Source organism: Oreochromis aureus, linkage group 3 (assembly GCF_013358895.1).
Source record: "Oreochromis aureus strain Israel breed Guangdong linkage group 3, ZZ_aureus, whole genome shotgun sequence".
Taxonomy (NCBI): Eukaryota; Metazoa; Chordata; class Actinopteri; order Cichliformes; family Cichlidae; genus Oreochromis; species Oreochromis aureus.
The window spans coordinates 96,767,084-96,778,370 of NC_052944.1; the positions used below are offsets into that span (position 1 = coordinate 96,767,084).

The window sequence follows — 11,287 nt, forward strand, 5'->3', positions numbered from 1 at the left end:
ACAGTGTTACCAGTCAATCACTCCTGTTCTTTTCTAATGATAATAATAATACTCTTTATTACTGAATTAAAGTTAGCTATTATTATTAATTTTTTTATTTCTTACAGATACTAACCACAGTTAACTTTATAAGGAGGGCTGCTGTTGGGGGTAAGTACTTAAACCCCTGGTGGGCTGTGAAGCTGCTGCTGGTAGACAGCAATAAAACATTATTTATTATTCTTATTATTATGTACTTTATTCTCATTTATCATATGTGGAAGGATACGAGGAAACAAAGAGATAATATTTCACTTTAGTCTGACGTGATGATTAAAATTTTTGATTACAGACGTATTAAACTGGTCCTGACTCACGTTTCTTTTCTCTTTATTTGCTTTGTTTCTCTTGTCCTCGTCTTTACTGGCTAGAGGTACGTGAACAGTCCCTTCCTCCCTCTGAACAAGTGTTTCCTCTTCCTGAATGAAAAAAACTGAAGGTGTGTTTGTGTAAGGTGGGGAGCAGGTGGATTATGTCTGTGGATTTACTGCTGATTTCCTCAGGCAGAAGAAGACTGAAGGAATTTTTTTTTAGCTATTTGCTGTTTTTACAGAAAGATGAAGACCCTGTTGGTGTTTGTGATTCTCCTGCACGGTAAGAAAATCTGCCTCTGTTCTCACGATCCAAGCTCCATTAATATCACACTTGCAGAGACACACAGAGACACACACAGTCAGACAGGTTTGTGTGCATTCATAAACAAGGCGAGGTCTCAACTGCCACATGCTGTCGCAGTTGATACTTCACCTTGGTCCCACTGGGTTCTTCTAAGCCTAACAGGATGAAGATACTGCCCTCCATCCTGATGAAAGGGCACCTTTGTGGGCTTATTGCTACACAAATCCAGGTGGTATGTTGTATGTGTCACTTGAACCTTGTGGAGAAGTTGCTGCTGTTACAGAGCCCTCTGCTGTTCAAGTTCAGTAAAACAGTTCAGGACACACTTTATATGGCTGACAGAGAGGGACAACATCCTACAGTATGCCATTGTAAACATACTGACATTATCTGAGTCAGTGTTACTTTATCTTAAATGTCTTCTCTCACTGAAGCAGTGAGACAAAAATGCGGCCTGATGTGGTCTCTATCTGTTCTATTATCAGCTCGAGTCACTCTAAGCTGATGCACTTGGCTGGTTTCATCTAGCCACCATGGCAGTGTAACTGGTCTCACAGGTTTTGTGACAGTTATGAAACAGCAGCCACTTTGGTCATGTCTCAGGAATAATGTCCTTATTATCTAAACAAATAAAAAAAAACCCACTGAATCAATATGATTTCATGAAATCAGCCGTGTGCATCACTGGAACTGCTGTATTGTGTCTGTGGTATCTGTGGTTTCCTGCTGTCATAATAAAGTGTGGGAATGATTTCAGGTTTAAACTCCACAGTTTCCCAGCATGCCTCAAGTGTGAAGGTGCAGGAGGGAGCAGAGTTTGTCCTGCTGCCATGTAGGTTTCTCAGTTTTAATGTGGCAGAATGCGCAGTTGTGTGGAGCCGGTCCGACCTCAATCCACCCACAGTTCACCTGCGTGAACAGGAAGGCGATAACCTTCAGAACCAAAACCAGCATTACAGCGGGCGAACATACATGAATACTGATGCTCTGGAAACTGGAAACCTCAGCCTCACTCTGAAAAATCTTCAACTGTCTGATAGTGGCAACTACACCTGCACCGCCCGCAAGTCTGGACATGAACAGGGTGAGACAACAGTGCAGCTGCAGGTCCAGAGGGCCACAGGTGGAGGTCAGTGCAAACGAATGAAAAATCATGTGCAGCGTTAGAGATTCTGCAGCATTATTTTAACATCACGCAATTTTCCTGTTTTTGTTCACAGTTGTGTTGTTAGATCGCAGCAGGGTCACAGTTCTCCTGGTTTTCTTGAATCTGGCTGCATTCTTAATTGTGGGTGGAGGCATGTACTTCAGACACTATTTTGTGAAAGGTAAGTGATTTGTCACATGTGTGATGTGGTCACATTTCCATTTTTAAATGATGGTGGTTAGTGATCTTAGCCATGTTCTTAAGGGAACCAGCAACCTGAGAAAATGTACAATTTTAATAAAGTTTTGAATTCGATGGCAGTAACAATTTTCCAAAAAGTTGCAGCAACAAAAAGCAAAAAATGACACATCTGTATAATTATTTAACTAACATTTAACTGAATTAGGCTAATTGGCAACAGGTCAATAACATTGCTGAGCATTAAGAGAGGCAGAGTTACCCGAAGTAAAGATGTTCAGAGTTTGCAAAAACAATTACAAAATAATGTTCCTCAGGACGGAGTTCTGAAAACTGTAAATATCTCATCATTTACAGCACATAACTTCATGAAAGCGTTCAGAGAATCAGGAATTTGATCAATTTGATTTTCCCTCCACATTTTACCTTTAAAAACTATTTACTTTGCCTTGTTTGGTTTCATTCTTTTCAGCACAACCTCACATGTCTGAATTTACAGTCATGTTTTCATTTTCATTTTACAGAACAATCAGCTGTTCTTCAATAAGATGCCACACAAATTATTTGTGCCACTCCAAAAAATCATTTCTGTCCAGCCTGATACCTGCAGGTCTGACAGCAGCAGGTGTATCACTCCTGTTTCTACCTGGAGACAGCAGTCGCCTCATTGTTCTGACACACAACACAAAACTATCCACAACACTACACACTAACTACACAAGACAACACATTAACTACACACTCCAAACACGCTAAACGTCACAAATCTCACATCTCTCTCTCTTTTTCTGCTCTCTCTCTCTCTCCCTCTCTCTCTCTCAGTCTCTCTCCCTCTCTCTCTCTGCCTCTCTCTCTCTCTCACTGCTAAAACTTCCCCTGTTTTTTTTTTTTCTTCTTCTCATAAGCAGAGAGTTCTCGCTGCGCTGTCCTTAGACAGTAAAGGCAAATGTCATTAAATAAGTCGAAAACTGTTCTGTGGTCAGATGGATTAAATTTTAGGATTATTGGGGCAACATGGACACTGCATCCTCAAAAGGAGTGAAGGCATCTGACTTGTTATTAGAGCTCAGTTAAATATATAAACATATTTCAATAAATCGCTCCACTGATTTCCCATTTTGTTGGCAAGATATACACGAGCGACGTTTGTGTAGTACTGGGTCACTTCGGTCCCTAGGATGAATGATACAGGGAACACGTATCATATAAAGTCCAATGAGCTTCACCTACGATTACAGTTACACCAGTACAAGCGGAATAAAACCCCACAGAGAAGAGAAAAATATAATTCCAGCCTAAAACAACAGGCTGTAATCAGAAAAACAATACAAATATTTTCAGGAACAACACTGAAAATAAACAGTAACTATTTAAGTCACTACCTGCTCCAAGTGTTAAAGACTTCCTGTGCAGCTGATGATGATGTTTGTTGTCCTCTCAGTCCCGCAGGTGAAGGTGGATTCAGGGGTGGAGTCTGTTCAACTTCCCTTTATAACCACAGTTCACCTGCCTGAAGACACTACAGTGATGTGGACTGACAGCCTTAACAGGACAGCCCATGTGCAGCAAAGTGACTCTGACCAGCCTCAACCACAACAACACTGGTTATACACAAACCGAACCAAGATGAAGAGAAACCGGCTGACAGTTGCCAACCTCAGTCTGACTCTGAAATACCCCACAGACAAAGACACGGACACGTACACCTGCACCGTCAGCACCAGGGAGGAAAACATCCTGAAGAAAAATGTGAAGCTGAAAGTCAAAGGTCAGAGCTGCAGATACAGGTCAAAGGTTTACAGTATAGGATTGATAGAAATGGTGAAGTTTGCTAACAAGAGCCTGTCATTGATAATGTGACTGTGGTTACTATGGTGAACAGGATGTTATGAGTGAGCTGCAGATGCAGGAGGTCCCTACGTTTTTGGACACTTTGTCTGTAAACCAGGAAAGGTGATTTTAAATGAAACAATCAAGATGTTATTGAAGTACACACCTTCAACTTTATCCACCAGATCTGCGACCCAGATCCTGCATCCTCATATGGGAACTTTACATTTTCTGCACCTTTGACTTTATGCTAATTAATACGGATTTATACTTTGATAAGAAATGCTGACTTTATTGAACTTTGTAGAATCTAGCCCCTGTCCTCATATTAGAGAAATACCTCTGCTACTACAAAGATCAGTTTTTATACTCACCAGCCTTTATTCACTCACACAGGCCAAACCCATAAACCCATAAAGCAAGCAGAAATCAAAAGACACTGGGACTCTGGAGGTTAATTCAAGAGGTTTGACAGAAATGTAGCATTTAATTGGTTAGGAATAACAGCCATTTTTGTAAACAGGCAACAGTTTTCTAAGGCTCTAAAGTCACTGGACAAGCTAGCACAAATTTAAAAATATTGATTGCTTTTAGTGTTTGTGCTACAGCCTGAAGGTTTTTGCTGCAGCTGGCTTCTGTTGCTGCTTGTTTGTCTTTCTACCATCAGTTTTCCCACTGCGCCAAGCAAAGTGCAGCTAAAGTGCACAAGTGAGGAGTACATGCACATGTAGGGGTCAAAGTTTGACCGCTGTGTGCTGTGATGTGCCTTCAGCAACCAATAGAAACAAACCCTACAGCTGCTCTAAGTTCAACCACACAATGAAGGAAAAATGTTCTGTGCATGTCTGAGTTCAGTTGATTTTTTATCAAAGGTTTATGTGATTACACAGGGACCTCAAAGGGGCTTTTAAACGGCTTTGCGGACCTCGGGGAGGAAAGCAGTGTTGTAGAAATTACAGTCTTCACTAGTAGGGATAGTAGGGTTACAAAGCTTTTTTTCTTTAGTCTATTAGATAGATATGATACAAACCACTGCAGCACAGTACCTGTAATACCTACAGCATGTTCTAATCGCTCTAATAGGATATTATGGTCAACAGGAAGTCACATATACAGACACACACGCACAGACACGTACACACACACATTCACTTACATACTCGCACGAGCATTTACTCACATAGTGCCTTAGCTCTTACAACACATCATACGGGTTTTACAATAGGGGGTTGTGTAACTGTATTCATTTAATAAAAGGCTGCGAGGAGAGGCTGGAGTTGAAGTTGACTGAATTTGGGTGCAGAGCTTGCAGCTCTGAGATTACGACTGTTGCGCAAGTAAAAACCGATCGAGCTCTGATTGTCTTGCTTTGTTCATCGGGATAAGTCTCTGAGCTAGAGAGGCCTGCGAGTGCAGACCTAACAACCACAACAGACGTTTCTTTAAGTTCATTTTGAGCTCAAGTTGAGCATTCAGAGAGCAGATCAAGTGACCAGCTGACTGTGTAGTTGAATCATAGTCTAGTAACTTCTACAGTTTCTTTGAAAGATTCTAAGAAATAACCTTGAAAGATGAAAATAAAAACTTTACTCTTCAGAAACAAACAAAGGATTTGCTTCTGTACATTTGACACAAAAAATTCTGGTAAAGAGTCAGCTCTGCTGCTGATTGGACAGACACCACTGTACTGTACACTGTACTCTGTAATGTGGAGCAAAGGAACATATTTCAGAGTCGAATTGGTCAAACATGTTTTCACTGAAAATGTTTAACTTCATGCTGCTGCACTGGCTGTACAACTCATTGTGCTTTGTTGTCCTCTCAGTCCCCTGTGTAGAGGTGAAGGATGGGGTGGAGTCTGTCCAGCTGCCCTGCAAAACCAGACTTCGCCTGCCTGAAGATGCTAAAGTGGAGTGGACTTGTATTTACATCCGAACCAGGAAGGTCCACGTGTATGAGAACGGCTCTGACCAGTTTAAAGAACAGGACCAGTTTTACAAAGACCGAACGAAGATGAATAAAGACCTGCTGAAAACTGGAGACCTCAGTCTGACCCTGAAATACCCCACAGATTGGGATCACTACACCTACACCTGCACCGTCTACAGCAGGGAGGGAAACATCCTGCTGAAGAAACAAGTGGAGCTGAAAGTCAGAGGTCAGTGCTGTAGATACAGGTCGAAGGTCAGAGGTCATGTAGGAGTTTAATCTCTAAAAGCCTTTAATTTGAATCTATTTTCAGTTCATTCAAATAAAATAAATTCTTTGATGTTTTGACTAAAAACCAAGAATGTCAGGCGGCACAACTGTGTGTTTAAATCATTGGTTCTTAACCTTGCTGGAGGTACCAAACCCACCAGTTTCATATGCGCATTCACCGAACCCCACTTTAGTGAAAAATAAAATATGATTTTTTTTCATATTCAAGACATAGATATGTTTTTTACTGGTGTACAAAATGAGCCGTGCATGAACATCACCTTGTTCAAAGAACAAAACCAACACAATGCATGAACTTACAACAAATTACATACCTGCAAATCAGTGTTTCTGCTGTTGCCTTTGAGAGACCAGTTCAGATATGCGTGGCTTCACCTTGGCAAATGCCACTCTCATGTCATTTTCACAGCAAAGTCTGTTCCTTTTCTTCGTTTTTATGTCCAGCATCCTCAAAAAGGATTGCTCGCAAAGATATGTTGTAACAAATGGTATTAAAAAATCCAGGGTTTTCTTAGCAATAACTGCATATTTGTCCATTTGTCGACACCAAAACGTTGAGATCGTTGTTGTTCTGAAGAGTTGCTGTTGAACCTGGCTCTGCTGAACTTCAATGATTTCGTCAAGGTATTCATCATTGACATCTGCTGTCTCAACAGCAAACGTGAACGGCTGTCTCACCCATGCTGGATATGAATCTCTTGTAGGAAAATATCTGTCGAGAGACTTTGCAAGCTCATCTAAATGTGTTGCAATTGTTTATTGTTTATTTCTCTTGATCCTAACTTCAAAATAAAAGCCTCTGGCATGATTTGAGTGGGAGGGAAACATCCCCATGAAGAAACAAATAAAGGTTCAGGTAAAAGGTAAGAAACCAAATAACAGCTTTGCTTATCAAGAAAGACTGACAGATTCTCTAAGGATCCCAACCTGTTTTATTTTTAACTCCAGAGTCAGATATTTGGTTCACAACATGGGTTTCAGCTGCTTTCAGCTGTTCTCCTGTCACAAGCACTCACTACACCAAATACCATTGCATGTTAGATTCAGGAGAGATTTTTCTACAGCCTGAAGGTAGCCTATGCTTTACCTGATGGGTACAATGTTGGTGTTGCTGCTGCTCCTGCTACTGATAGTGCTGGAGGGCAGGGCTGTGTTGATCTGAGACTGTAGACATTAAAAAGTACATAGGACCAATGGAAGCTTATTTAAACAAGTGTTATGAGATAATAACAAAATGCAAAGATTGGTGACACACACCTGGAACCATAAGGCAACAGATCTAAAAAATGTGGGAATAAACTAAAAATGGAACACTGGTTTCTATTAACTATTACAATATTAGTAGAGCAAAAGAAAGGGGTCATGGTAGGGTAAGAATGTAACCAAAAACTCTATACACATAGAATACGCCCACACACATACAGTAATATGTTATACCTTCTCCAGAAAACTGTAAATACTATGGCCACAGGTTTGTTGTTGGTGCTGATCCAGAATCCTTAATAAAGGAATGAGAATAAAGAAATTAAGTAATAAATATAAAATAATATATTTATAAGGATTCAAATTGTTTGACTGTCCACTCTGTGCAGGCAGAATTTATTAAATGTTTAAACTATAGAGAATAATTATGCATTTTAAATGCAAATCATCATTTTGTCATATTTGAAATATAAATCTAATATAATCTGCTTCTTAATGTATTTTCTTTAAAATACAGCATTTTTTAATTATGTGAATATGCACATTAGTTTTTAGTGAAATGTAAGTGTCAGGGTTGGGTCTCTGACCCAGCATTTTGTGTTATTTTTTATTGTTTTCTTATGTTTATCTTGTGTTTAAGTCTTGTGCTATTCTTTAAGTTTCGGGTTTACTTGAGTTATTTTGTATTTTGGGATTATTTATGAGATAAAGTTAAGTCTTAGTATTTTTATTAATTGCCTTGAGTTGTAGTCTAGTTTAGGACCTTTTCGTGTCTCCTTACTTATGAGTCACTTCATGTCCCCTGGTGTAAGTCTGGTCTGGTCTTCTGTCTCATGTATTTCCTCTCTGTGTGGTTTCATGTTGTTAAGCCTTCCTGTTTTGTTTTGTAGAGGTCTTGTGTTCTATGTTCATTGTTTTAGTTTCACTTTCCCTGTGGTGTCATGACGTCCATTTGTGTCAGCTGTGTCTCCGTGTGTTCCCACTTCCCCTGATCACCCCCTGTGTGTATTTAGTCTGTGTATTTCCGTTCAGTCATTGACAGGTTATATGTGTTTCATCCCTCATGTCATATCAGGTTCAGTAGTTTCAGGATTCTGTGCAGGTCATGTTCATGTTGCTAATTCATGTGTTTCATAGTTCTTTCATGCTCCTGCACAAAGTCTTGTCCATAGTTGTCATAGTTTATAGAAAAACAAAAAGGCACTTGGGACATCCATCAGGAAAGGGGCAGATGCTCAACATTTAAGAACATTTAAGACAACAGAGTTGACTTTATAAAATATGTAGTGTGAGTAGACAAATCTTGCCCCTGATTATTACCAACTGTATATTTTAAATTACATTTTGTTTGTAGTGTCAATTTACTACAGTCACTTCAATGAGCTTTATATTGTAAGGTTCAGTAAAGTGACCTTGTTCTTTCAGTGTGTCGGGTGGAGGTGGAGGAGGGGGTGAAGTCTGTCCAGCTGCCCTTCAAAACCAAAGGTAACCTGTCCAGTGCTGAAGTGGAGTGGTGGCGATATGAACCTGAACCACCAATTACGGTCCACAAATATGAGCAGGGCTCTGACCAGCGAGACAAACAGCACCAGGTCTACAGAGAACGAACGAGGATGGAAGCAGACTCACAGATGACTGGAGACCTCAGTCTGACCCTGAAGAAACCCTCAGACAGAGACACGGGAAAATACATCTGCAGTGTCAAGGACAAGAGGATCAAGAGGAAGAAAACGGTGCTGCTGATAGTGACGAGTCAGTATGAGTGTGCATGTCAGAAAATATTTCTGTTTGTGTGGTTGAAAATCATTATTCAACCATTATCATCAACCAACTGAAAATCTGCTTTGTAGATTCACTTCTGTCTGTGCAGCTCATGATGTGGTTTTCCTTCAGACTGTCCGGTGGAGGTGGAGGAGGGGGCCGAATTTGTCCGGCTGCCCTTCAGAACCACAGAAAACCTGCCTGAAGATGCTGAAATAGCGTGGAGACGCATTGAACCTGAACCATCAATGTTGGTTCATGTGTATAACAACGGCTCTGAACGGCCTTACGAACAGGACCAGTTTTACAGAGACCGAACGAAGATGAATGAAGACCTGCTGAGAACTGGAGACCTCAGTCTGACCCTGAAACAGCCCACAGAGAGAGACAGTGGAGAATATGAATGTATAATCTACAGTAAAAATAGAAACATCTCAAGAGAGACTACAGTATTACTAAAGGTCAAAGGTCAGTGTGAAAATATGTTTCTTTGTCTCCTGTGTGTGTGAGTATGTACATGGTTAGACATGTTTATAAGCACAGAAAACTTGAATGTTACTATACTTGTGGGGACCAACAGTCTCTTTTGGGAACACCCCATGAGTTTGAAGGCATTTTTGGGGCTCAAAATGTGGGCAAGGTTACAGTTAGGTTATGGTTAGATTTAGTCATTCATTTTAGATGGTTAGAGTAAGCGGCTAGGGAAAACATTATGTCAAGTAGATGGCTCCACTAAGATATGAAAACAAGTGTATGTGTGTGTGTGTGTCTGACTGTCTTGTGTCTCCTCCGCAGGGAGAGTTCAGGTCCAGGATCAAACAGGGGACATCAGGAACAGAAGCAGCTCCATTGATCCGACTCCTCTGATGGCTGATCAATCAGTTTGATCTGAAGGCTTAGTTTAGAATCAGCTGTTTGATCATAAACATGGATAAGCCTCCTCTTTCAGCTTATCACAAGGACACAGTAGGAAAGTGATTCTCAAACTGTGGTACGCTTACTACTGGTGGTACGTGGGCGTCCTCTAGTAGTACAAGGGAAGCCTCCAAAGTTTTTTTTAAGATTAAAAAATATAGCATGTTCTTACTGAGAAAATATAATAATGTGCTATGCGGTGGCGAGCAACACAGCTATGTTAGCATAACATAAACACAGTGAAGATGGAGGATGAATGAACTTTTTTCCACTCAATAAAAGTTAAGGTGAGGGTTCCTGAAGGTTAGGGACAAATGCAATCGCATGGCAGGATGCTGTAAATGGACCAAACTTCAGTCAGGAGAACAACTGAGATCATCCGTCCACAATACGAAGTTAGTCATTAATATACTGCTGCATGGGCTGGGCTGTAGTTACATCGTAAGGGTTTAAAAACTGTGCTTTAAAGTGAACAGTGGTGATAAAAACCGAGAGAGGCCGACAGTGATCACTGACTGTTTTTAGGTGCTTTTCATGAGATTAAATAGAACAAGATACAAAGCATTAAAACTAGTCCTGACAGTGTTAACATGTGCGTTAACCAGGATTAATGTGATTAAAATCTTTAACCCCTTTAACCCATCTCGAGGGCAGAATGGACAAACATCCTGAAATACGTTGACAGAAGCATTTCAGGGATTTTTAATCACTGTGCGCTCCAGATGGGTTAATTGTGGTTAATGCGTTAACACTGGGAACACTAATTAAAACATGTTAAAAACACAACAGCGTTGATAAATGCAGAGTAGTTTGGACCCAGAAGCAGGGTTTATCAGGTCATTACTTAAAGATTGGAAGTCCCACCTGCTGCAAATGTTTTAATGCAGTACAGTTGTTTTCCTCCAAAACAATACGAGGGCATGTATTGTGTAATCTGAAGTGGAATACAGTTTAAAATTAACCTTCCCAACACTGTAAATAGGCCTATACTACTGTACTTTAATATCGGTCATAAGGGTGGTACTACAGGAGCTATATATTTTATGAGGTGGTACTCACTGTGAGAAGTTTGAGAATCACTGCCTTACGACATTTATTTATTTGTGTTTTTATTATTTCTATTTAACCAGTGAAAAGGTTAAAAACAAGTGACTGTGGGAACATTTTTTGTCTCTTTTGTAGACTTGGACATTGTTTTTTTACGAAAAATAAACAAAATATCAATAAAGAAGAAATCTTTCTTCAAGGCAGTCCAGAAACACACTCATCTTTTACCTTCCACTTTCACTATATTTCTAAACCACTTTAAAACAACATAACGGCTGACCAAAGTGCTGTAAAAGAAAACAAGAATTA

The 11,287-nt window shown here is 40.1% G+C and overlaps 1 protein-coding gene across 1 annotated transcript; it reads left to right on the forward strand.

Moving 5' to 3' along the window:
• The first annotated feature begins 488 nt into the window (after positions 1-488).
• On the forward strand, positions 489-10,170 carry LOC120438538. The gene is made up of 8 exons (XM_039608912.1): positions 489-633; positions 1,415-1,786; positions 1,878-1,985; positions 3,444-3,770; positions 5,658-5,990; positions 8,681-9,007; positions 9,149-9,484; positions 9,812-10,170. Exons 1-8 carry the CDS (start codon positions 597-599, stop codon positions 9,901-9,903), a joined length of 1,932 nt encoding a protein of 643 aa, XP_039464846.1. The 5' UTR covers positions 489-596; the 3' UTR covers positions 9,904-10,170.
• The last annotated feature ends 1,117 nt before the right edge of the window (positions 10,171-11,287 follow it).